The 27,785-nt window shown below is 41.1% G+C and overlaps 1 protein-coding gene across 1 annotated transcript in view; it reads right to left on the reverse strand.

Moving 5' to 3' along the window:
• Positions 1-2,662: 2,662 nt before the first annotated feature.
• Positions 2,663-27,785, reverse strand: part of STPG4 (sperm-tail PG-rich repeat containing 4) — a 102,596-nt gene continuing 77,473 nt past the window's right edge. The window contains exon 7 of the mRNA XM_073673582.1: positions 2,663-5,014. Coding sequence (XP_073529683.1) covers positions 4,898-5,014 — 117 coding nt within the window. The 3' untranslated portion in view covers positions 2,663-4,897. The remainder of the gene's footprint in view (positions 5,015-27,785) is intronic.

The following is a 27,785-nucleotide window of genomic DNA, read 5'->3' on the forward strand; positions in this document are numbered from 1 at the left end:
AAACCGACAAACAACAGTCTTATCTTGTGCAACTCTGCTCATACATTAAGTAGCAATTTCTGGCTCCAGTTGAAAAGGAAAAAAAAACAAACACTTGTAAAGGTTTCATTCCTTGTCATATATCTACAGACGGATCTAGGTCTGACCCGCGCAAAGTACGACCCATGGTCTACATCCGGCTCACTGGCTGTTACAGTCCAGCCCACGGACCAAGACAGCTGAAGGGCTGAAAACACTGGCCCATGGGCCGGATCATACAGCTGCCAGTCCCCACCGGCTCCTTCTTCCACCAATCAGTGTGTGAGACTGACACAGCAGACGCGATGACGTCACTACATCACATCTGCTGTGCAGAACGTCAGTGCACAGCAAACACCGGAGCAGAGCGCCGGGAAATCGGGAGCGAGGTGAATATATGTTGGTTTTTTTATATGTGTGTGGGATTTGTGCTTGTATATAGGGGGCTATATGAGGGCTTATACTGAATATAGTAAGCCTATGGGGATCTCATACTGTATATAGGGGGACTATGAGAGGGCTCATACTGTATATAGAGAAGCTATGTGAGGGCTCATACTGTATATAGAGAAGCTATGTGAGGGCTCATACTGTATAAAGAAAGGGCTATGTGGGGTCTTATAATGTATATAGGGAGGCTACGTAACGGCTTATACTATGTATCCGGAGGCTATGTGAGGGCTCATACTGTATACAGAGGGCTGTGTGGGGGCTCATACTGTGTATAGGGAAGCTATATTGAGGATAATACTGTATATAGGGGACTGTCTGAAGGCTCATACTGTATATATGGTGCTGTGTGTAGGTTCATGCTGTATATAGGGGGCTGTGTGGGGGCTCATACTGTGTATAGGGAGGCTATATTGAGGCTAAGGCCACGGCCACACTATCAGTATTTGGTCAGTATTCGGTCAGTAATTTTTATCGGGAGAGGGAGCCAAAACCAGGTGAGGAACAATCAGAGAAAAGGTATAATAGAAACAAGTCACCAATTCTGCATTTATCACCCACTCCTGGTTTTGGCTCCCACTCCTGAGAAAAAATACTGATAGTGGGGCCGTGGCCTAATACTATATAAAGCTGGCTGAGTAAAGGCTCATTCTGTATATAGGGGGCTATGTGGGGGCTCATGCTGTATATAAGGAGCTGTGTGGGGGATCATACTGTATATAGGGGGTGCTTTGTGGGGACTCATACTGTAAATAGGGGGCTTTGCGGTGGCTCATACTGTATATAGGGGGCTGTGTGTTGACTCATACGGTATATAGGAGGATGTCAGCATACTTAATTCTCCTCAATATTAAGTGATACAATTAATATTATTATAAAATAATATGTTAATATTAATATTGAGCAGAATTAATTTCAGCCTATTGGTTCGGCCCTCCCCAACAGTCACGGTCTCTCATGCGGCCCCTCAAGAAAATGAATTGACCATCCCTGATCGAGGTAGATCTTCTGATTTCTGCTCCTCAGTTGTGTATGTCTTTTTTATGGAATTATTTAATTGTTAGAAGAAATAAAGTTGCCAGTAGATTCATTTAAAAACATAAATAAACACATAAAATATACAATATAATATAACAGACTTCAAATTAATCTTTTTTTCTTAAAAGACGATAACAAAATAAAGAGACATGAAGAATAGTTCTCTCACAGCATTGGTGCTTAGTAAAATGGGAACACCATTTGCTTAGATGGATAAGAATTTGGAATTGTGGGAAGCCAGATAAAACCAGAATTTAAATACTTAAACGGATAAGGGAATGTCCACCTTGAAGTAGCACTCTGACAGTTTTTTTTTTATTATCTACCATAGTGATTAAGTGCACAGTGCATGTATTAATATCATTTCTGATTTCTTCCTTCGTCCATTCCCTGTGCAGTTCTGGTCCTCTTCTGCACCATGTGACCGGAGTTCTATCTTGCTCACACAGTATCTTCTTTTTTAAATGAATGTTGTTTTCTCAGTATAAGTTTATAAGAGCATTCATGTAAGTTTCATAGATTTATCAATGAGAAATTGACTTCTGGTCCGCAAAAAAAATCAAAACTGCAGTCCTGTGGTGCAGAAAAAGTTTGGAACGGTGCAGAGGATGAGCAAAGAAAGGCGGCAATCGGTAAGTATTTTAATACATGCACTGTACAGTAGATAATAAAGACATAAAAAAGATAATAAAACATAACATTTTGAATGCATGATGTTGCCCATAGGGGGAGCTCAAGAGGTTTGCACACTCAGTTTATTAAAGGGAATTTGTCAGCAGATTTTTGCTATGTAATCTAACATCAGCACGATGTAGGGTCTGAGCCCTGATTCCAGCGACGTGTCACTTATTAGGCTTTGTGTTATTTCAACAAAATCAGTATTTTATCAGCAAGAAATTATCATTACAGGACTAGGTGTCTCATGCCTCCTAGTCAACTGCTCTGCGTAACCTCGTCCCCCACCAATGATTAGCAGCTGTCTGTCAATATACAGTGTACACAGAAAGCCGCCAATCAGCGGTGTGGGCGGGGTTATACAGGGATCAGCATTCTGAGCTCTGCTACATCTGCAGCAGAAAAAAATTGTGGTTGCATCAAAATGACAATATGCAGACCAGTAAGTGACAAGATGCTGGAATTAGGGTATCTTCCCCTACATCATGCTGCTCTCAGATTAGTATGCAGTAGTAAGCTTGTCTATAAAATTGATCACTAACAAAATGTTCTATTTTTTTCACCCATACAAATTGGAATTTCAGTCTCGGTAAACTATCTGATCACTATCAGTACAGTAATCATGGATGCGTGCCTGGCTGCAATCTATCAGGGCCTCCTGGTATAATATAGAAAACAATCTCCTGTTTCTCACTATTAACAACCTGCTGTAAATTGATCTATCCCGTGCCTCTAGTCAGTCTCCGGAGGGCAAGGGGATGTTGACTTGTTAACCCATGAATGCCTAAACGCAAGCTATAGTTTTTCACGTCAACACTATTTGGACACTCATATTATAATGATCTGAGCTGCATATTTAAAATATGAAAATATGAGAGTCTCTCAAAAACCGCAGTAAGTGGATGACTTTGTCACTCATTTCCTATACAGTTTCTAAATGGCATATTGACAGAGGTAGAGCGCAAACACCATTCCAACATTTATGCTAAGTTCACACGTTGCGTTTTTGCTGCGTTTTTTTGTGCAGGCAAAACCTGCTCTCTCGGCAGTGAAGAAGCTGCTTAGATAAAGCAGGTTTTGCTGCATTTTTGCTGCATTATTTTGCTGCCGTTTTTGCTGCGTTTTTCAGGATCCCAAAGTACAGCTTTGCTTCAACCACAGAAGCATAAACACGAGTCACCAATGCAAGACATATGTAAATCCATAACATTTTTGGAAAAAGGGTAATTTGATAAAATTATTTAGTGGAAAAAGATTTTTATGTCTGAAAAAATAGTGACTATTCTGAACAAAAAAGTTCATATGGGTTCATGAACAAAATATACAATTACAAATGTAACAGAGGGGAGAGGTGAATTGGTCAAGAATAGTTTACCTAAGACATTGGTTCATTCTTTTTAGCGGTGGGTTCCGGGTGGAATCTGCTCGAAAAATAGATGCTGTGTGCATTTACCCTAATTCTGTGGCCAAATTTGGAGATTTTTTAATCAGTCAGAAACATGTCAAGAATTGACATAAACAGGATTTATTTTCCACTCTGAAAAACACTTGGAAAAAACAGTAACAGTAAGTGTTAAAGCCCCCTTTTTCCCATTGAAATCAACATGGAGTATTTCAAGAATTTTTTTATGTTGAATTTGGAGCAGACTCTGCATAAAGCCACATTCACACGGTCAGTATTTGTAAGCCAAAATCAGGAGTGGAACAATCAGAGGAAAAGTATGATAGAAACAAGTCACCACTTCTGTATTTATCACCCACTCCTGATTTTGGCTTATAGATACTGATGTAAAATACTGACCAAATAAATGTGTGAACGTGGCCTAAAAATTCTAATGAAAAAACTTCCACAGAAAATCACAGAAATATCTGCAAGACAAATCCGCACAGTATATGAGGTTTTTAGTGTGGATTTGCTTCTAGAAATATTCTTGTGGAAGCTGAAAGTGAGTGTAAAGAAAATAATTGCTTATGAAATTGCTGCTGTAGATGTTCCCAGATTTTTTTCAAATTAAAGTCTTTAGTGAACATCTGCAACAAATCCATTGACCAACTGTAACAGATTTGGCATGCCTTTACATGACTTTAAAATTTGCATTGCCCTTTAAACTTTTAGCATAATATTTTGGCAGCAGAGATTTTATAAAATCTCATCCATTTGCTTTGTAATGCACTCTATTCTGGATTTTATCTGTGCAAATTGTCACCTAAAATCCACAGTAAAGAGTGTAGTACAGATGCATTTGTCTACCTGTATTACAGATGCAAGTCCCGAGTCCCGATGCTTATCATTGATCTAAGGACCTGAACTGTCAGTTTCATAGATCCCAATAAATCTATCAGTTTAAGGCCACATTCACACGTTCAGTTTTTGGTCAGTATTTTACATCAGTATTTATAAGCCAAAACCAGGAGTGGAATAATCAGAGGAAAAGTATAATAGAAACACGTCACCACTTCTGTATTTATCACCCACTCCTGGTTTTGGCTTACAAATACTGATGTAAAAGACTGACCAAATACTGATAGTGTGAACGTGTCTTAAGGCCATGAGTTGTATCCGTAATACACTTATCTGACCAAATACATTAGGAGTGACTTGACGTATGCTGCTGCCAGCTATAGGCTGGTATATACAAAGCCTCCTAGCATTTTAGAAACAAAATCCGTTTACTAGAAGGAAGCAGATCTCTAATTATGTTGCATGATTCACAATTTAAAAGTCAAATGAATTACGGAAGAAGATGCCGTGCATACGACCCATTTTGGCAACGGTGGGTGGCTGTTTTGGTAACTGTCTTGTTGGATCATACGTTCCTGGGCCGGGAGTTTTCTAAAATAAGAAGAAAGAAAATTCGAAGTTAAGTGATCCGAACAGCAGCACAAACGCTTGAGAAAGCACAGGGATCTGAAGAACATGTGGCTCTATCCAGGCTAAATTAAGTGACTAGAGATGAGTTTCATTAGTTCTCATGATAGAATACATTGTTTCCTCGCTGGCTTTTAATGTTTTGCTGCAGGCTTTGCAGCAGTGGTCCTCGCCTTATGTACTCTTATGCAGGAACACCTCGACAGAAGCTTTTCCATCACGTTATATAATCCGGATTTTTGCTGTGTGTCAGGGTTTGTGGAGAAAGAATAGATTTTATATCAATATTTTTCAGTTACTTACCTTTTCTATTTTTCCATAGTAAATAGGAAAACTTTACAGCTTATTTATTATCTGCTTATATATTACACACTTACACATATGGAAGGTGAACCAGGCAGCTCTCCTCACATGCCCGTTTTAAGAATTCTAGATAACTATGGTGTGCCTTTTCTCTACTATTCCTCTTGGAAATGTATGAACAGTTGATTTAGTTGACTATTGGGTGTTACCATACCTCTTATTAACCTCTTTACCCCCGGGCCATTTTTCGTTTTTGCTCCCCTTCTTCCCAGAGCCATAACTTTTTTATTTTTCAGTCAATATGGCCGTGTGAGGGCTTATTTTTTACGGGACAAGTTGTACTTTTGAACAACACCATTAGTTTTGCCATATCGTGTACTGCAAAATAGGAAAAAAATTCCAAGAGCGGTGAAATTGCAAAAAAAAAGTGCAATTCCAAAGTTGTTTTTTATTTTTTACCATGTTCACTAAATGCTAAAACTGACCTGCCAATATGATTCTCCAGATCATTAAGAGTTTGTAGATATCAGACATGTATAGGTTAATTTTTATTTAAGTGGTGATAACATCTGCGTGACAGCGTGGCAAATCAGGGATGTTCATGGACGGAGTCGATTTTTTTGGCGCGAACAAGCCAGAACCCCGAACACGAACCCCAATTTGAAATGCCGAACAAATTCACTCAACACTAATCACAATTCCACCCGCGGCTGTTAGGGGCACAATGGCAGCTGATCAGATCAGCTGTCATGTCCCCAGAAAGGTGTGGGTGCGGGGACAAAGGGAGAAACCCGACATGTGCCGTAAATGTACGGCACCTGTCAGAAAGGGGTTAATAGGACATATCCCTTCAAAGTCTAGCAATCAGTATTGCAGTGTCAGACTTTGTAAGTACACAGTTACAGTGGTGGCCAAAAGTATTGGCACCCCTGCAATTCTGTCAGATAATACTCAGTTTCTTCCTAAAAATGATTGCAATCACAAATTCTTTGGTATTATTATCTTCATTTAATTTGTCTTCAATGAAAAAACACAAAAAGAATTGTCCTAAAGCCAAATTGGATATAATTCCACACCAAACCTAAAAAAGGGGGTGGACAAAAGTATTGGCACTGTTTGAAAAATCATGTGATGCTTCTCTAATTCGTGTAATTAACAGCACCTGTAACTTACCTGTTGCACCTAACAGGTGTTGGCAATAACTAAATCACACTTGCAGCCAGTTAACATGGATTAAAGTTGACTCAACCTCTGTCCTGTGTCCTTGTGTGTACCACATTGAGCATGGAGAAAAGAAAGAAGACCAAAGAACTGTCTGAGGACTTGAGAAACCAAATTGGGAGGGAGCATGAGCAATCTCAAGGCTACAAGTCCATCTCCAAAGACCTGAATGTTCCTGTGTCTTCCGTGCGCAGTGTCATCAAGAAGTTTAAAGCCCATGGCACTGTGGCTAACCTCCCTAGATGTGGACGGAAAAGAAAAACTGACGAGAGATTTCAACGCAAGATTGTGCGGATGGTGGATAAACAACCTCGACTAACATCCAAACAAGTTCAAGCTGCCCTGCAGTCCGAGGGTACAACAGTGTCAGCCCGTACTATCCGTCGGCGTCTGAATGAAAAGGGACTGTATGGTAGGATACCCAGGAAGACCCCACTTCTTACCCCGAGACATAAAAAGCCAGGCTGGAGTTTGCCAAAACTTACCTGAGAAAGCCTAAAACGTTTTGGAAGAATGGCAAAAAGCATCAACATAGAGTGTACAGGAAAAAAAAAGAGGCATTCAAAGAAAATAACACGGTCCCTACAGTCAAACATGGCATAGGTTCCCTGATGTTTTGGGGTTGCTTTGCTGCCTCTGGCACTGGACTGCTTGACCGTGTGCATGGCATTATGAAGTCTGAAGACTACCAACAAATTTTGCAGCATAATGTAGGGCCCAGTGTGAGAAAGCTGGGTCTCCCTCAGAGGTCATGGGTCTTCCAGCAGGACAATGACCCAAAACACACTTCCAAAAGCACTATAAAATGGTTTGAGAGAAAGCACTGGAGACTTCTAAGGTGGCCAGCAATGAGTCCAGACCTGAATCCCATAGAACACCTGTGGGGAGATCTCAAAATGGCAGTTTGGAGAAGGCACCCTTCAAATATCAGGGACCTGGAGCAGTTTGCCAAAGAAGAATGGTCTACAATTCCAGCTGAGCATTGTAAGAAACTCATTGATGGTTACCGGAAGCGGTTGTTCGCAGCTATTTTGGCTAAAGGTTGTGCAGCCAAGTATTAGGCTGAGGGTGCCAATACTTTTGTCTGGCCCTTTTTTGGAGTTTTGTGTGCAATGATCAATGATTTGGTTTTTGCTTCATTCTCTTTTGTGTTTTTTTCCTTGCAAGCAAATTAAATGAAGATAATAATACCAAAGAATTTGTGATTGCAATCATTTTCAGGAAGAAACTGAGTATTATCTGACAGAATTGCAGGGGTGCCAATACTTTTGGCCACCACTGTATGAATAAGGGTTGCAAACCCGAAACACGCAAGCTTATGAACCCTTAATCTTTTTTAATCTTTTTTTTTTGTTTTTTTTCTCGTCATGTTTTTAATTTGTATAGTAAAAGTTATGTTTTAACAATTTCTCATTGGTGCTGGAGCCCAGTCGTCACAGACCCTTCTTTCATTTGTAGGGACACACCCTATTTACAAGACTATTTACACACCCAGTTGCCAATTTTTTATTGATAGATTTCGAAGAGCAATAACAGAGGAATTGCTCTATGCAGAGTTCTATAGACATGTCACGAGAGCTTACTGGCCCTTTTTATCATGGCTTCTCCTTCCTAAAGGCTCCCACTTACCCTTTTTATTGTGGCTTCTTCTTATTAAAGGCTCCTGTAAAAATTAAAGAGGTTGTCCAGTACTTTTATATCGATTGCCTATCCTTAGGTCATTAATATCAGTTTGGTAGGGGTGCGACCCCGCCTATCACCTTTTTTCAGTGGGGGTGTGACCTCCGCCTATCAGCTGTTTTTGGTGACGGTGGCAGGTGGATATGATCAGGTGCGGAGCTGCACAGCACTGGCTGCGGCCGGGTACTACACATCCTCTAATATTGAAAGGATCAGCAAACAGTCTAATGTGCATGGAGACCTCCTGGCCATCTTCCAACGGCGGAGAGAAGGATCCAACCAATGAATCTTCAACAACTGATTCTTTTGTTCGACAGATGGCTAAGCCTCTACTAGAGGTATCAGGCAGTGGCTCTCTCATAGAGAACACAGGAGCATTTTGCAGAGCCATGTATTCCTGTACATGGGGGCATCGGGAGATTTAAATGTCGGCCAACAGCTATCTAATGTGTTTGTGGGCCTAAAGGTTCATTTTCATAAATATATGTGAAGCCATTAACTGATATTTTTCTTTTTCTCACTGATGTTTTAGTAATCTGTACTTCATAATAATTCTTCTGCCCTTGCAGAGAGATCAGCTCTACATGCACTGACCTCACGGTGAGCCTTTGCAGGGCTTGTGCTTGTACATCGGAGCCAATCTAAAGAGGAGGATCTGCAGGGAAGAGGAAGATAGCAGTGGCCTGAACCAATGATTAGGCAGGGGGCGTATCTCAGACTACACCAGGCTTCCTATAGGCACTGGAACTAAACTGTAGTCACAGACCACAGCTCTACCCTAATGGACATGAGCTAGAAAGCAACCAGAACAGAAAATAAATATCATGTACAGTGGGTCTTGAGAATTATTTTGGCTGGTGAAGCAAAGAAACTCTAGCCTAATTTAATTGGCAGATAACATAGAATAAAATATTGCATTCAATTGTATTAATCTACAGAAGACACAAAATATTTACTGCCTTATATTGTTGTGTTTAGTTCATATTCTGTCTAAATATACCTACTAGTAATATGACTTTTGCTAAGACATCTGTACACCCTCCTGTACTGGAGTTAACATGTCATTCACCATTATTGTTAACATTTTGCCCGCACTTTCCACATGTTTAATGTGACACATGAAAAGTGGAACTGCAGTTTTCCTTTAAGTAACTAACGATACTCAGGAGAGTGAGTCACCAAAGAAAGAAGTCTATATTTGGCTCTGTCTCTTGTACTACTATGTAATAACAACTAGTACTAAGGGCAATGAAGCCGCACGCTGGAAATAAATTCCCTTTGAGAAATCCAGCTCCTTTGCTGACACCGGCGGAGATGATCAGGGGCAAAATAAAAATAGCAACTTTCCCCTTCTCTTCATAATGTGATAAAGAAACTGTTGTCACTGGGTTATATGGGTTGCAGTTTGTTACATTTCCTCTCTATATCTATGGAAATGACAATAAAAGTATCCGTAAAGTTGTTTTTTTATTTGTTGTCCAAAAATAAATTTTCTTATTTTTTTTTTAGAATTGATATTTTTTGAAAATATTTTTATTGTGGATTTTATTACAGTATTTTTTTTACTAGTTTTAAAAGTGGTTGTCCACTTTCAACTCTCTATTCTTCTTCCAAAAGGTCCTATTATGATAAGCTGATCATAGGGTGTTGAATTCTCCTGCAGAGCCTCCAAAGGGGATATGTGGTATTACACACAGTAAGTAACAAGCTGGCCATATAATACAAGGATTTGCTTGGTCCTCCAAAGTGCAGGGGGCTCTTCGCAGTCTGATTTATGAATGAGGTTACAGAATGATGCACATTGCTCTATTGTCGCTTTAAAAGGTCACGGGTTCATGTAGCCTTTTTATTTCTTCACCTTTACTATAAAATGTCTATTTTCATTTTTGCAGTACCAATTTTAATTGTAAGAATCGTAGGCGCCACACAAAAATACTGCCGGCTGTTGCCAAAAATTACTATCCGTGCATGTATCAACTCAGTGACTTCTTTATTTGGGGTTGAGCTTTTTTTGTCAAAGGTGCGAGACTATTTTAAATAAAAAATTGGTTAAGTTTGTTAACAAAGTTTATAAACAAATTTAAATGTTACACTTTTGTCCAAAATGTATGACAAACCCAAACATAGCACAGGCGTCGGACGTGGCAAGGCAATAGAAAAAAAAAATAATATCACGGATAAGAATGTGGTTGCCACTAGCAGCAGCTACAACACCACCGGTAGTGCTGCATTAACCGTCCCGGCAGTAAAACTATCAAACGCAAGTCGCATTTGGTCTATTTTGCCTCTGGCATGTGCATTAGCGAAGAGAAGGCAGAAGGTGTAATGGGGTTCATGCCCCATCGCTCATATCAATCACACCAGGATGATGTTCGCCTCTGACAGCAACACCATGAACTGGAGTTAGCGTTCTGCTCAGTCTACCTTTTCTGCCACTGTAACGGTTAATGTTGTATATAGCATAATTTCTGTTTCTATTCCGCCCCAAAGTCGCCTAAACCACAGCACCAAGGAGCCAAGGAACATACTAATCTAGTTGATATTTTGGAAGACATGAACGATCAGCCTCTGTTCTCAGAAGACATGGAGCCGGAGGAGATGGACAACACAATTCTAATGACAATCTGTGTTGCAGACTCTATAAGTTGAGGTGGTAGGGCCATTGTCCATGGTAGTCACACTCTGAGCCAGGGCAAACCTTAGGGTGGGAATCAGGTGAGGGGGCGCTGGCTATTTCTCACACAGGCACCTATCAGCCGATTCTTGGATGATGATGATTTTGTGTTGGACAAAATCTGGGAATCAGACAGGGGTTATGAGGAGTTGAGGTCATCAGAGGAGGAAGCTGCTGGCAACGGTGATATACAACACAGGCAATGTGCATCAAAAATATCTTCTGGGCCAAATTAGCTTTTCCTGCAGTCAGCTCTGGAGCAGTTAATGCCGCATGTGCTGTTAGTGAAGAAGACTCTACAGCATTCTGAAAGATCTGCTCATTATGGTGGAGAGTCATATGTGTGGGTCAAGCTGTCCTCCTTCCTCTCCTCGTGATCAGCTTTCTAAACCATTCTGCACCCACCAGTAGTGCCTTTTCTTTGTCATCAGCGCCATTGTCATCCTCACCTACTGCTTTCCTTACACATCCTCCTCTACGTCCATTGCATTGCCAGTTATCATTATGTGAGCCCAAGAAACATGCATTGAGTCGTCCATTTACATGGAAATGGTACTCCCATATGTCTAAGTTCACCACAATTCATTCAAAACTACCTGGATTGTATTGCCTTTTGCGAAAGACTCATGTACACTCAGGTTCAATGGAATATACCCAGTCGCCATTATTTATTGTACCAAAAAGCCGTCCCTGTCAGGTTTAGGCCTAAAATGCAACATTTTTTCAAAATTTACAAAATTTATCACGTTACATGCAGAAATTCTTCAATAAAACAAACTCCCCTCTTTCTAATTTGGGGTGAAATTAATTATTATTGTGATTGTATCTGGGTTGAATTTTCCTGGTAGAACCCTTATCATAATTGTGAGAAAGGGCAAAACTGTTGAAAATTATAAAACCAAAATTCTTTGACTTCCATGCCCAAAAATTGTTAATACATTTTTGGGTTGGGGGAATTAATTTGCATATTGCCAGGAGAATCTGTGTTCCCTAATTATTGAAGCTTTTGCAAAGTGTACAGTTGCTGACCACATGTATGACCAGGTGACCAGTAATCACGGCCTTCAGAGTCTGTGTGCAGCCCCCGTGCAGGACAGGTCAGAAAGGACTAAGTTGTTTAAAAGGATCAAACCAAAATAAAGTTGACTTCCACAAATGAAATTTTCTGTATCAAAATTATAATTTTTTTCCAAAATTGTTAAGACATTTTTGGGGTAGGAGAATTGGCATATTACCAGGAAAATTTGTGTTCCCTAATCGGTGAAGCTTTGGAAAAGCGGACAGTTGCCAGTCGCATGTATGAACAGGTAACTACGATCTGTTCCTACAGACTCAACACTTTCCTGCTTCTATGGCACCTATGCAGGTCAGGTAAGAAATGGAGAAATTGTTTAAAATGATCAAACCAAAATTCCATAGGTGCAATTTTCTTTTACAAAATAAAAAAAATTACAATTAACCAAGGCAGCAGTACCAACTATAATAGATATGACATGATGGACAAAATGGTTTATCGCAGCAGAGTTGCTCCGCTTGAACAGCCAGGTTAAGTCATACCTGAACTATGTCCTTTCTCGAGGTAAATACCCTTAACTCTGATTCAATGGACATCTGGCTCAAAAAATTGGATCAGTGAAAAAAAGTGAAAATGAATCTGGTATGGATTAGTGCTAACTTTCATTCACCAATGGCTGGTGCCAATTATTACATCAGCCATACCATCTGTCTTCCTTACTTTCCTGACTGTCCCTTGTCTGTCTTCTACACCATTCTGCTGCCGCCAGTGCCTACGCACTGGCGGACACAGACAGAAAAGGGCTCCGGTACAAGAACAATATATGGGCCTTTTGCAGCCCAAGAGCTCCTAAAAATGCAAAATTGCACCTGCTTTGGAGGAAGAAATGGGCCCCCTTACTTCTTGGGCCCCTGCACAGGTTGCACCAATGATATGTTGCATCTACTCCCTATCCATCAAGCCATCTATACTGTAGTACTGTTGCTGCCAAGGCTGCTGTTACTGGCCCTGCACTGCCAGACATCTCCCGGAATGCCCATCATAATTCTCTATAGCAGCCATTGGGCCACCACACACCTCCTGGCTGTCCACCATGTTTTATAGTGCTAGACTGTACTGCTTCTGTTGAGCCTACAGTTGCTTACCCTAAACTGCCAAAAACTACCTTATCTGCCATGTCGTAAGTCTCTAACATTCTGCTCATGCTGTAGCCACTGCTCAGCCACACCATGCACACATCTCCTGGCTGCCCACTTTGTTTTATAATGTTAAAAGGAACAGTATTTCTGCTGTTGGGAAATATACTCTCATGTTTTTGTACTCTCAAAAAACAGCTCTCAAAATAGGGCTAGATTTTGAAATGGCTTGGTGACAACAAATCATAACTTGTTCAAAACAATTCTCCTGCTTTAACTTCAGAAAAAAAGGTGATAATTTTTAGAAGGCTGATAAAAAAGCCTTTGTAATTGCCTAATCATTTTGTAATTAGCAAATCAGTTGAAGATCCCCAAATAGGGATAATTTTTTTACACTTCTAGTGCAGAAGCCATTACTTCTTCACACTCAAAACAGTATACTTGTTTTGTCTCCCTAATTAAAGGGATAATTTTTGGATAGCTTCTCATGAAAGCTAATAGATGAAACATCTATTGCTTCTTCACTTAGCAAAGTGCAAAGCTCTTTATTCTCCCCAACCAGGAATAATTGTTGCACCCAAATGCCACAGCTTCTTCTGTTTGCATGGTGTCACAGGTTTACCGCTACAGAGAGGAGCCAGAAGACCGCAGCGTCTGAGTTCACATACTCCTGTACTGAATAGAAGCACTTCTCCCTCTTATTAAATAGTGCTGATTCTTTCAGCAGTGCAGGAGTTAAACTGCTCAGCTTTGAGTCTCTGTAGCTTCCTTCATGGAAGTTCTCAGCTACTCCCTTGTCCTATATAGTCTCTGCTCTGGCAGTGTTAAGTCTTGCACTGCCTGGTGAGGAGTAGAGGATTCGGTGTTCAGTAGAGGCATTTAAGGAGAGTTTTTCTGTGACTGTTGCTTGGCGTTTTGGCTGTGTGCATAAGTCCTTTCCACTTCTATTTTTGTTTACCTTCCTAATCCCTTCTGTGTTTTCCCTCTGTTATCTGTGAGTACATATTTTGTATGTTTGGTATTTTCCCTTATCCCTGTATATCCTTTCCTTGTTTGTCTGGTTTGTGTGTTTATATGCATTATTCTTCCCCACTTTACTGGGTACAGCAAGGTACGTGGCCCCAGCATCTTCACCATCAGAAGTAACATGGGGAGCAAGGATAGCTAGGGCGTCCCTAGCGTTAGGGACAGGGTAGGATCTCCTTGTCCTGGGTTATCAGACAACAATATTATAACACATGGCATGTCTATAAACAACAGCAATGTATGCATCTGCTCCCCCTCCCAAAGTGATAATTTTTAGACTGTTAACAGAATTTATGTAACATAAAAAGTCTGATATTGCATTGCAGTGTGTTTTTCAATATGCTGCTGGTTACCTTTGGGTACCATCTGTTTTACTCTATCCAGATAGGTTGAAGTTATTTGGACATTAAAAAGGCTGTGTTTGCATTACAGAGCTCAAAAGATGTTTATTTGACTCCAAGGGGAACTCACAGTGTCGTACACATGTTTCAGGCAATTAAGTCTTTTTAATTATGTGATTCGGCCAAATTTATTTGCCGTAAATCAAATTTTCGGGGGAAATTCAGCAAAGCCAGCAAATTCTAATGTAAAACAATCCACTCATCTCTAGGATTCATGTAATTATTAATTGCAAAGTGTTGATGTATAGTGTATGCATATCGGAATACATATTATGTACTGGAAAACTTTTGGAGATGCTGAAAAATACACAGCAATTTTTTCAGTTTCATTTTTATGGAATTTACTGTGCATTATAATTTACATATCAACTTTATTTTGTGGGTCAATAATGGTGGTGTTGCTAATTTTTTATTTTTTTTTTCAGCTGGATGACGCTGTGTAATATAGTCTATGCCTGCAAGTGATGGCACAAAGATGGCTAGATTGCAAGCACCGTCACTGTGATCTACATCAATTAAAGGAAACATCCTAATTACCATGGAGTAGATGAACATTGTGAAGTGGGATTGGTGTTTAAGGGGTTGTCCATTGAAAACAAGTTATCACCTATCCATGGCACTAGTGTTAACTTGCTGATTGGTGGGTATTCCACTTCTGGGACTCGGAACAAACAGAGAATTTTTATCTCCAAAGGCGAATTGCCTCTTCAGAGAAAAAGAGGACTTGTACTCTATAGCGCCACCTATTGGAAGCAGCAATCCTACAAGTCACTATCGACCCTTTAACGAGTCGTGCAATATGACTTAGGATAAAAGCCAAATCAGAATCTCAATTTGCAGACACGGTGTTTCGGGCTATTGGCCTTTGTCAGTGCAAAGTATGAGAACTGATTTGGCTAGGTGAGAGGCTCTGGGGGTAGCCTCTCTCCTTATGGAGAGTGACACACCAGCTCTGGCACGTCAATAGGTGGCGCTATAGAGTACAAGTCCTCTTTCTCTGAAGAGGCAAGGCAATTTGCATATTAAATTTCCCAGAGGAGCATTGCATGGCGAATAAGCCTCCTTACCTTGACGTAAGAGCTGGTGTGTCACACTCCATAAGGAGAAACGCTACCTATCTCCAAAGGGAAATTTTTATCCTCATTACAAAATGGAGGAGCAGATCAGATGCTCAATTGCTGCCTCATTCACTCTCTATGGGTTGCCGATAAAAAGCTGAGCGCAGACCCATAGAGAATGAACAGAGCAATGGTAAAGCATGCAAATTGCTCCTGAATTCTACCCGGTTCTACCGATTGATGAGGGTCCCATCAGTGGGAGAAGTTAGAACTTGTTTTCCACTACATTTACACTGATTCCCTATCCGTAGGATAGGGCATCAATGTATGATCGGCCGGGGGTGTGAACAGTTGATCGGTGGAGGTGTCGCGTGCGGGACCCCGGCCGAGCATACATTGATGACCTATCCTACAGATAGGGCATCAATTAAAAGTAGTGGACAACTTCTTTAATGCTCTAATCCAACCATTGTGCCATCATTCTGTTGCTTTTTTCTAATGCAAAATCATGGCCTCCCTATTTTCTACCTAGTGTCCTTTTCGAGAATTAGAAAAAAAAAATTTTTTAGCTGCTATGATATTCTGGAAATGTGATTTTTTTTTTTTGGGGTGGATGTTTTAATAAGTTTTTCCTTTTTACTTTATGCTTTTTTATGCTCCTTTTATTTGGGTTCCATTTCCTTTTTAGCATAAACCTTTCTCTTATGTTGTTCGCCCAGAACATTTAATAGTGATGTCGTTCTCTTGTCAGATTGCTTGTACACATTGCTGCTGGTTGTTGCTAAGATTTCAGACAGCTGAGGGATTAACATGTTGGCCTCTGCGCTGCCTGAATACCCATCTGCTAATGAGGAGGAACTTATTATTGCTGCGCCAGAGTGAAATCACTGGCTGGTTCCATGCCAGCTTGTAAGCAGAAAAATCACTGCCCAGCTCCTCGCTCAATGAGATGTTCTGTACAGAACCTGCATTCAGACCTCTATTTGGACCGCTCTGGGCCACATCTCTTTAGAGCAGGCCTTTAGTTATCTTTGTCTCTTAGGACATTTTCTCCAAAGGCTTCATGTTTATGTTGCTCAAGAAACATTACGTTCACAGGTTCAATTTGTGGGTCAAGTGTATTCTGGTTATTTAAGTCATTGTTTTCGACAGAAAGTAGAATCCGTTAGCTCATGACTAAGAAATAAGACTGTTTAACTCCTTCCTGCCATAGCGAATTTTAGGGATTTTTTTTGCTTTTGTTTTTACCTCCACTTTTCCAAAGAGCTATAACTTTTTTATTTTTGCATCACAAAGCAATTTTTAGGGCTTTTTTTTGCGTTGTTCATTGCGTTCTAAAAATACGTGATATATTTATTATATACAGTACAGACCAAAAGTTTGGACACACCTTCTCATTTAAAGATTTTTCTGTATTTTCATAACTATGAAAATTGTACATTCACACTGAAGGCATCAAAACTATGAATTAACACATGTGGAATTATATACTTAACAAAAAAGTGTGAAGCAACTGAAAATATGTCTTATATTCTAGGTTCTTCAAAGTAGCCACCTTTTGCTTTGATGACTGCTTTGCACACTCTTGGCATTCTCTTGATGAGCTTCAAGAGGTAGTCACCGGAAATGGTTTTCACTTCACAGGTGTGCCCTGTCAGGTTTAATAAGTGGGATTTATTGCCTTATAAATGGGGTTGGGACCATCAGTTGTGTTGACTGAATTGACTGTTAGAATTTGTATTATGGCAAGAAAAAAGCAGCTAAGTAAAGAAAAGCGAGTGGCTATCATTACTTTAAGAAATGAAGGTCAGTCAGTGCGAAAAATTGGAAAACTTTGAAAGTGTCTCCAAGTGCAGTTGCAAAAAACATCAAGCGCTACAAAGAAACTGGCTCACATGAGGACCGCCCCAGGAAAGGAAGACCAAGAGTCATCTCTGCTTCTGAGGATGTTTAGCCGAGTCACCAGCCTCAGAAATCGCAGGTTAACAGCAGCTCAGATCAGAGGCCAGGTCAATGCCACACAGAGTTCTAGCAGCAGACACATCTCTACAACAACTGTTAAGAGGAGACTTTGTGCAGCAGGCCTTCATCGTAAAATAGCGGCTAGGAAACCACAGCTAAGGACAGGCAACAAGCAGAAGAGACTTGTTTGGGCTAAAGAACACAAGGAATGGACATTAGACAGTGGAAATCTGTGCTCTGGTCTGATGAGTCCGAATTTGAGATCTTCGGTTCCAACCACCGTGTCTTTGTGCAACGCAGAAAAGGTGATCGGATGGACTCTACATGCCTGGTTCCCACCGTGAAGCATGGAGGAAGAGGTGTGATGGTGTGGGGGTGCCTTGCTGGTGACACTGTTGGGGATTTATTCAAAATTGAAGGCATACTGAACCAGCATGGCTACCACAGCATCTTGCAGAGGCATGCTATTCCATCCGGTTTGCGTTTAGTTGGACCATCATTTATTTTTCAACAGGACAATGACCCCAAACACACCTCCAGGCTGTGTAAGGGCTATTTGACCAAGAAGGAGAGTGATGGGGTGCTACGCCAGATGACCTGGCCTCCATAGTCACCAGACCTGAACCCAATCGAGATGGTTTGGGGTGAGCTGGACCGCAGAGTGAAGGCAAAAGGGCCAACAAGTGCTAAGTATCTCTGGGAACTCCTTCAAGATTGTTGGAAGACCATTTCCGGTGACTACCTCATGAAGCTCATCAAGAGAATGCCAAGAGTGTGCAAAGCAGTCTTCAAAGCAAAAGGTGGCTACTTTGAAGAACCTAGAATATAAGACATATTTTCAGTTGTTTCACACTTTTTTGTTAAGTATATAATTCCACATGTGTTAATTCATAGTTTTGATGCCTTCAGTGTGAATGTACAATTGTCATAGTCACGAAAATACAGAAAAATCTTTAAATGAGAAGTTGTGTTCAAACTTTTGGTCTGTACTGTATATTCCTTTTAATTTAAAAGGTTAAAAAAAATCCAGAATGTGTAAAAAAAAAAAAATTTTTGTTTCTGTCGCCATTTTCTTAGAAAGTTAGTTTTTCTCAGTAAGTTTTTTTTACTTTTCATTGGTGGGTCTGTGTGAGGGTTTGTTTTTTTTTGCATAGTGCATTTTTATTGGTACCATTTTGGGAGTTATATGATGTTTTGATCATTTATGGGGGGGATTTGTGGCAAACAAAAAATGGCAATTCTGGAGTATTCTTTTGCTTTACTATATTTATCATATGGGTTAAATAATTTATGCTATAATTGTTATATTAGCAATAGATTCTGTGAGGTGGGGCAAAGGGAACAGATTATGCACACATTGTTAACAAATTCATTTAAATATTGCTGTAAGTTAAGCCTCATTCAGACGTCAGTGACAGAGTACAGACCGCAATGCACGTACTGACTGCAGATCTCCAGACCTAAAGTTCACAGCCTCATAGGCGTATATACGTGGACAAAATTGCTGGTACCCTTTTGTTAAAATAAGAAAAACCCACAATGGTCACTGAAATAACTTGAAACTGACAATAGTAATTTTCAATTTACAGGTGCATCTCACTAAATTAGAATATCATCAAAAAGTTAATTTATTTCAGTTCTTCAATACAAAAAGTGAAACTCATATTATATAGAGTTATTACAAACAGAGTGATCTATTTCAAGTGTTTACTTCTGTTAATGTTGATGATTATGGCTTACAGACAATGAAAACACAAAAGTATTATCTCAGTAAATTAAAATAATTAACAAAAAATATCTGCAAATGCTTCTTAAGTGTTTTAAAAGGTCCCTTAATCTGTTTCAGTAGGCTCCACAATAATGGGGAAGACTACTGACTTGACAGATGTCCAGAAGGCAGTCATTGACACATTCCACAAGGTCCCAGAGTTACAACTTTTATTTGGAAATCCACGTCCCAGAGTCTAGAGGAAGAGTGGAGAGGCCACAATCCAAGCTGCTTGAGGTCTAGTGTGAAGTTTCCACAATCAGTGATGGTTTGGGGAGCCATGTCATCTGCTGGTGTAGGTCCACTGTGTTTTATCAATACCAAAGTCAGCGCCGCCGTCTACCAGGAAATTTTAGAGCACTTCATGCTTCCCTCTGCCGACAAGCTTTTTGGAGATGGAAATTTCATTCTCCAGCAAGACTTGGCCCCTGTCCACACTGCCAAAAGTACCAATACCTGGTTTACAAACAACAGTATCACTGTGCTTTATTGGCTAGCAAACTCGTCTGAGCTTAACCCCATAGAGAATCTATGGGGTATTGTCAAGAGGAAGATGAGACACCAGACCCAACAATGCAGACGAGCTGAAGGCTGCTATCAAAGCAACCTGGGCTTCCATAACACCTCAGCAGTGCCACAGGCTGATCGCCTCCATGCCACGCCGCATTGATGCAGCAATTGATGCAAAAGGAGCCCCGACCAAGTATTGAGTGCATATACTGAACATACATTTCAGTAGGCCAACATTTCAGATTTTAAAATCATTTTTCCAGCTGGTGTTATAAAGTATTCTAATTTACTGAGATTATGACTTTTGTGTTTTCATTTGCTGTAAGCCATTATCATTAACAGATATAAACACTTGAAATAGATCACTCTGTTTGTAATGACTCTATATAACATATGAGTTTCTCTTTTCGTATTGAAGAAGTGAAATAAATTAACTTTTTGATGATATTCTAATTTAATGAGATGCACCTGTAAATATCAGACATTGCTTTTGGAATGTGGTTCAACAGAAAAACAAACAAAAAAACTAATGAAAATGGCCTGGACAAAAATGATGGTAATACTTTGACCATAGGGACATGTGAAACTAATGTGAGTCCTGTAATTAGCATCACCTGTAATCAGTCAGTCTGCCTATTTGATGGGTGAAAAGTAGTCACTGTGCTGTTTGGTATCACGGTGTGTACCACTGAACGTGGACCTAAGAAACCTAAGGATAAAGTTGTCTTGGGAGATTAGAAAGAGAATTACAGACAAACATGTTAAATGTTCCTTTTACTACAGTTGCACATATTATTCAGAAGTTTAAGGTCTATGGGACTCTAGCCAACCTCACTGGACGTGGCCACAGGAGGAAAATTGATGACAAATTGAAGAGACGGATAATACGAATGGTAACCAAAAAGCCCAGAACAATTTCCGAAGAGATTAGAAGTCAACTCCAAGGTCAAGGTACATCAGTGTCAGATTGCACCATCCGTGTCTGTGTTTTCCAAAGTTGACTTCATGGAAGACAACCAAGGAGGAGACCACTTTTGAAAGCAAATAATAAAAAAGCAAAACTGGAATTTGCCAAAATATATATTGACAAGCTGCAAAGTTTCTGGGAGGATTCCCTTTGGACAGATTAGGCAAAACTGGAGCATTTTGGCAGGTCACATCAGCTCTATGTTCACTACAAAAATGAACCTACAAAGAAAAGAACATTGCACCTCCTGTGAAACATGGAGGAGGCTCATTTATATTTTGGGTCTGGTTTGATGCATCTGGCACAGGGTGTTTTGAATCTGTGCAGGGTACAATGAAATCTCAAAACTATCAAGGCATTCTGTGGCCAAAAGTGTTGCACAGTGTCAGAAAGCTTGGTCTGAGTTGCACATTATTGGTCCTCCAACAGGATAGTGATCCAAAACACACAGCTAAAAACATCGAAGAATGGCTGAGAGCAAAGCATTGTACTATTCAGAAGAGGTTTCTGTGAGCCCTGATATAAATCTTATTGAATATCTGTGGAAGGAGCTGAAACCTGCATCTGGAGAAGGAGCCTTCACATCTGAGACACAAGGAGTTTGCTCACGAGGAGAAATTGTTTGTTTGCAGTGATTACCCCAAAAGGTTGTGCAATAAAATATCCATCAACATTTTCATCAGTTGATATTCAGTTGAAAATGACTTTTGTCAGTTTCAAGTTATTTTCGTGACTGTTGTGGGTTATTCTTCCTTTAATAGAAGGGAATCAACACCTGCTGCCAGTCTATGCCTTGTAGTCCGTACTTGGACTGTGCTTCACGGACATCTGAATGAGGTATTAGCATCTAAATGGTTAAACAGCAAAAGTCAGTTTGCTCCAGAATCCGGCGCATATGGCGAGGGCTTAGCTCTTGAGCCTGCTCCATACATGAGGACTCTATGGTTGACGTACAGTGATGTCCATATGGGTTATGTCTCTGTGCACTGTCCATTGTGAACATCATTACAAGGATAAATTCTCTGCTTTCTTAGCAAAATGACCTGCTCAAAAATATTTTAATAGCCAGGAGGATTCCCTATTTTTTTTATTACATGATGCATATGTATGCAGTGTATATTTCACATATTGTGTCAACTCTGAAAACCACTAAAAATTCCCTGACACATTAGTATATACTGTGCACAGCCCCAGGTGACCATTAAAATCCATTATTTTAAAACCAAGGTAACCCAAGACTCCACCAGCCAATTGTTATATATGGTGCAAATGTATCCACACTGTCTAAAAGTAAACCCTTTCTTTGTTGCCCATACCAACCACAGTGCAGCTTTCATTTTACCAGAGCTGTTTACAAAATGGAAGCAGAGCTCTGATTGGTTGCAACCGTCAACAAAGTGAGTGTTTTTTTTTGTGATAAATCTGCTCCATATATTAGCCTAGTAGATGGAGTTGGTGTGATTTGATACACAGGACCCGGTCCATCGGCCATGTTAGGAATCTGTGGCTGCTGGACGGGAGCCCTGAGGACCACCTCCTACCTGTCGGGATTTGTTGCTCTTATTTTTATTAGCTGGCCTGGTGCGACGTCACATGTGCCCGCATAATGGCGCATGATGGCGTTGCTGCAAGCCTACAAATCAGAAGAGACGCCGGGGATTCTGGTAGGTTGGAGGCAGTTCACAGGGCTCCTATCCGGCGGCAATGGACTACTGACGTGGACGGTGCATCAGGGTCCTGTCAATCGATTTACTCATCTGAAATATAGATATAGATTTTTTAGCCAACTGAGAATGGTCCTCTTCTCATACAGCAGAGTTGTGGACCATGCCCCCTTGTCTAAATAGACTAGATTTATATATAGGAAAGAAGGAGCGGAGACGAGCAGGAACAATAGAAAAACAGATTCAGGAGAACAGCAGCATTTATACTGGGCTAACAAAAAATTACAAATTACGCCAAAAGACATCATTCAGGCTCCTGGGAAAGCGTGCCTGTGACGCGCCCAAGCGATGGGGACGACTCGGCGCCCGGGCCTTGTTGTTGCCTGATCTTGGGGGATGTCGCGGTGGCTGGCTCCCGGGCCCGTACCCTGGGGTCACTCTTAAAAAGAAGGGGGAAGTTATATGGGAAAGGGGAATGTTTGTGACGCCACCCATGGTGTCTGGTGAGGATCACCAGCGCTGCAACAGTCCGGTGTTCAGGCAGCTTAGTTGGTACGATTCCCCACAGGTGGAGCAGGGCCTCAGGGCAGCGTAAGTGTAGGGATGCAGGACAGAGGGGACCCAGCCGGGTCAGAGGAGGAATAGGCACACACACGACAGTTCACTTCAGTACCTTTACTGGTGTTGTTTGTGGCACGGTCCAGGGTACTTCATGGTGAAGAGTGCATATCAGGACTCTCCCCAGTGAGCAGGTGTGGGGCCTCCTGTTCTTTGCCTTTCCTTGATAAGTTTCTGACCTGCCTGGAACTAGGCCTAACTTGGTCTCTGTCTTGCACCTACTGACCTGGTGGTAGGGCCTTCTGTTGGAGATCACACTCCCTGGTCTCTTGGGCCTCCGTGACTCCTGACCCTGGAATAACAGTCAGCTTCTTGGTGTTCCTGGGACATATAGTTCTCCAGGGGTTCCGGTTATTCCTGCTGGGGATATAGGCCCCCCTGTAGGCGCGGACCCGGTGTCCGTTAAATGGTTTTGGGGTGAGCTGGTTAAGCTCCTCTGCCCCCTATGTTGCTCTCTTTCCACTCACCTTCGGCCACGCTCGGTGCCCTCACTAGGCTTCACACTGCAGCAGGCACACTGCGCTTCGCCGCTCTTTTGGCGTCGGCACGCCCTAAGCTCACTAATCTCAGCTCACTGAGTCTGAACTGACCTGACAACCTCTGGCTGCAGCAGACTTCACACAGACTTCACTCTCTGTGGACTCCAGACTTCAGACTCCAGACTTCAGACTGGACTGCCTAGCTCCACCTTCCCTTTTTATATCCCTAACGGGCTCCCTCTGCTGGTCTGAGGTGGAAGGTGGAGGTGTGTGAATGCTATGAGGGCCTCTTGTGGAGGAATCCGTCCATGCACCCCTCTGGGATCTGTGGCACCAATGCGCAGCAGGGCGCCACACCTGCTCGGGTCTGCTATGCTACTGCGCAGGCAGGAAGCGTCATCCTCATCAATCATAGCCGAAGGATGATGATTAGGAGCAGAGAGAAGGCACACCGCAGCGATGACGCCCATCTGACAGGACCATTCTCATTGAAATACAACTCAGGAGCAATTCAAATTGTATTTTTGGGGGTATACAGGAGTCAGGAGATAATATACACATCAGGAGCAGATAAAGGTGGTGGCATTTGTTGAGAGACCCTATAACTGGTGACAGGTTTCCTTTAAATACATGTATTTGGGGCTAAAATTCATTTTTGCAATTGGGTTTCATTAAAAAATTTGCACCGTTTGTGGTCATAAATCAGCTGAGAGGAGTTCAGAAACAGACAGATTAAAGAGTTACAAACTCTTCCATCAGTCCGCCAAAAAGAGCTCACTGACGGATTCTCAGATAACTCATTCTGTAGCCTGCAATAGACAGCGTAACACATAGGCTATATATAGAAGAAAAAACAGTGCAAAAATTTTGATGAAACCCCATTTGCAAAAATTATTTTTAGTGCCATAGACATGCATTTACCCCAACGGTGGACAAGCATAATATCATCATGCTATTAGAGTGCTCTGGAGAACAGCTAAATATCCAGGGTCACCTGCAGTCCTAAAAAACAACAGGTAATACTATGACTACATGACAATCTCAGCTCTGCTGCATCAGTATACATTACAGATGATAGAAGCGTCAGTCTTGTGCTGCCAAGATCCTTCTCTTAGAACAATAAGAGCCCAGAGCGAACTTCCCACAATTCATCTTACCAGACCTTCCCTTCCAATAAAGACAACCTATGATTAAATCCGAATGAAATAGATGTTTCCATTCCCCATATTCACCGACACTTTACATGCCGTGTAATTAATGTTTTCACTTTTTTTTGCAGCCATTATAATGTAAAAAAAGCCACGTACAGAGTCATATTGTTCATTCTACAAACCAAACAATCCTACACAAAAATATGATACAATAAGCACCAACCAGAGACAGGTTAATTAACCAGTAATTAACGCACCGAACAATAATTAACTCACAAATTACCTCTGAATCCTTCATCTAGAGGTAATGTTTATAACTGTGGGTAATAATTTGATGCTGCACCTTTGTTTTGCCTCTGTTGAGCTTTATACTGCGGAGAGATGATAGGAGTAGTTGTGCGCGGCGGCGATGTGTTTACATTAGTGATATCAGATACATAAATCCATTTGGCTTTGTGCACAGCCCTTGTCCAAATTGCTGCTGCACCTGTCTTTGGAGCGTAGGTGACTCATGGGGCGTTGGTTCAGGTTTTCTGTTTGCAGGTTGAATTAGATTTTAAGATTTTAGTGTCATCTGGATAAAATGAAAACAGTAGCGCCCAAAAGGGACCTGACAATTTGGCCTCAGGCACATGGCGTAGAAGCTGGAGAGGATCATAGGGGACTCTGCATGCAACGTACAATGCTACTCCTCGTGTATGTGATATTTAGTACATGTGACATACAACAGAACACAAGGATTATGTAGAAACCTTCACATGTCTCTGTCTGAATATGGAGGCATAGAGAGGTACAATAAGAGCCAGGGTACTAGGTACAACAGCAAGGAGCTCAGTCTGGTTGTCATCACTTCTTTGTTGTTCATTACCCCATTGGGGGTTTCCATCTAAATCTATGCTACAACGATGGACACAGCCTAAAAGCAGGTTGAACGGGGTCCAAAGTTTCATATTTTGGATTCATTTGCTTAACCAAAGTCAATGGACCCATTGAGCACACATCTAAATTTCGGTATTTGGGGATTCAGATGGATGCTTACAACAAACAACAAGTAAACAGGGACAAAGACAGGGTTTGAACAAGATGTTACAAAATAAAATTATGTCCATGTGGTTGATCCCTTAGGCCTCACTGTACGTGTGTTATTTGTGTTTTTCACAGATAGAACACATATGCCTCATAATCTGTTCTAGTTGCAGTCACTAGAGATGGGTGGATCAATTTGCAGGACTCGGTTTGGTATTCGTTGGCCTTTGGTCAGGAGGCTGACTAATTTCTTAACTTTTGGGATCCCCAGCATAGCTTTTGATTGGTTGGTCTGGCCCAACGTCATCATTGCGGCTCAAAATATGTCTGTCTTCTGGAGCATTTTGCCATCATTTTTTACTTACAAAAATGCTAGCGGTTTATTCGCTATTTAATGGAGTGAAAAAAAAAACGACTGGAAAGAGACAGTAAAAAAAAATGTCCCCCAAAAAAGGGAAAATCCTCAAAAAAATGCAGGTGGCCAAAACCAATGCACGGGAAACTAACGAAAAAAAATATACAAAGGGCACTTCAGGAAAAAAATACACCATAGTTTCCAATTCCAAGTCGTCTTCTGCTTGAAAAACTCGGGCAGTAAATTTCCACATAAGTGTGTCACAGTCTGAGCCCCGACCATGATGCACGTACTATCTGTGGGTGTCACGGGTTTACCGCGACAGAGAGGACCCAGAAGACTGCAGCATCTGATTCCTCCCTCTCCTGCACTCATTAGAAGCCTTTCGCAGTCATATTAAATGGTGCAAATTTCTTTTAGCAGTGCAGGGGTTAATCTGCTCAGTTGTGAGCTCCTGGAGGCTTACCTTCATTTAGGCTCTCAGCTGTCCAGTGTTAGCCACTCTCCGCTCCTATATATACTGAGCTTTGGCTGGCTATCGTTGCCAGAGCTAGGTTATGCTGCATGGTTCTAGGAGTGTGGTGGAGAGTGGTTATTTGAGAAGGCGTTTGGTGGATTTCAGCTTAGACTGTTGTGTGGTTTAGGTTGCGTGTTAATCCTATTCTTCTCCTATTTTGGTTTGTCTCCCATCCTCCACTTCCCGGTGTTAACCTCTGTTGTTTGTGTGCATATATTTGTATGATTGGTATTTTCCTTTAGCCCTATTTGTATTTCCTTATTAGTCTGGTTTGTGTACTGCCATACACTACTACTCCCCTCTTCCCTGGGGAGGGGAAGGGAACAGACTGAGGGTGGATTGAGGAGCTCAGACAAGGTACATGGCCTCGGCGTCTTCACCTTCAGAAGTAATCCGGGGAACAGGGCCAGCTAGGGCACTCCTAGCATTAGGGACAGGGTAGGAGCCCCTGGCCCCGGGATACCCGACAACAGAGTTGTGACAGTGAGTTTCCTGACCCGAACTTTACAGCCTTATAGTGGCCTAGATGCCAACCTCACTAACTGCAGAAGCTACAACCGGAATGTTTAGGAGCATTGCTAGCAATGAAGCTGAGAGGTACTATGTGGGTTGCAGATATGAAATATATATATATATGTCTATTTTTTGTGCTCTTGTGTTTTTGCATGTTCACTGTTTTGGGCAGGATTTTGTGGTTTTTGATTGATTTTGTATAAATATTCTCTAGTCCCCTAAAATTGGAGTGATTTTATTTGAACAAATTTTGTGACTTAGGAGAACCTCCTACTTTTTGTGCTAAAAAGTTACAGAAAAAAGTTAAATAAAATAAATAAGAGATTCTTGATTTTGTGTAAAGTTCATGAATCAGGTGCACCATTTTGAAAAATTTGGTGCAAGAAATGTAAAAGAATACAAGGCAAAAAAAAGAAAGAAAAATGACATAAAAGAAATGAAACTGATGACTCAGGCCCTTAGGGTCATCTGTCATCTTTGTCTTTCTTTCTAACAAGGAATGTTAGAAAACAACCAACTTGTTCTTTGCAAAATATTCTTGGAGAAATAGCAAATAAGATGACATGAAGTAATACAGAAAAAGAGAAGGGAAAAAAAAATTCAGGTGCATAGAGGCAAAAGTGTAAGTATAAAACAGAATAATAAGGCCGTGTGCAGCACGAGAAGGCCAGAAGGCGAGAGTATATCATTT

This window comes from Phyllobates terribilis, unplaced genomic scaffold, assembly GCF_046119375.1.
Source record: "Phyllobates terribilis strain yellow unplaced genomic scaffold, ASM4611937v1 Scaffold_3__8_contigs__length_932513732, whole genome shotgun sequence".
In the NCBI taxonomy this organism is placed as follows: domain Eukaryota; kingdom Metazoa; phylum Chordata; class Amphibia; order Anura; family Dendrobatidae; genus Phyllobates; species Phyllobates terribilis.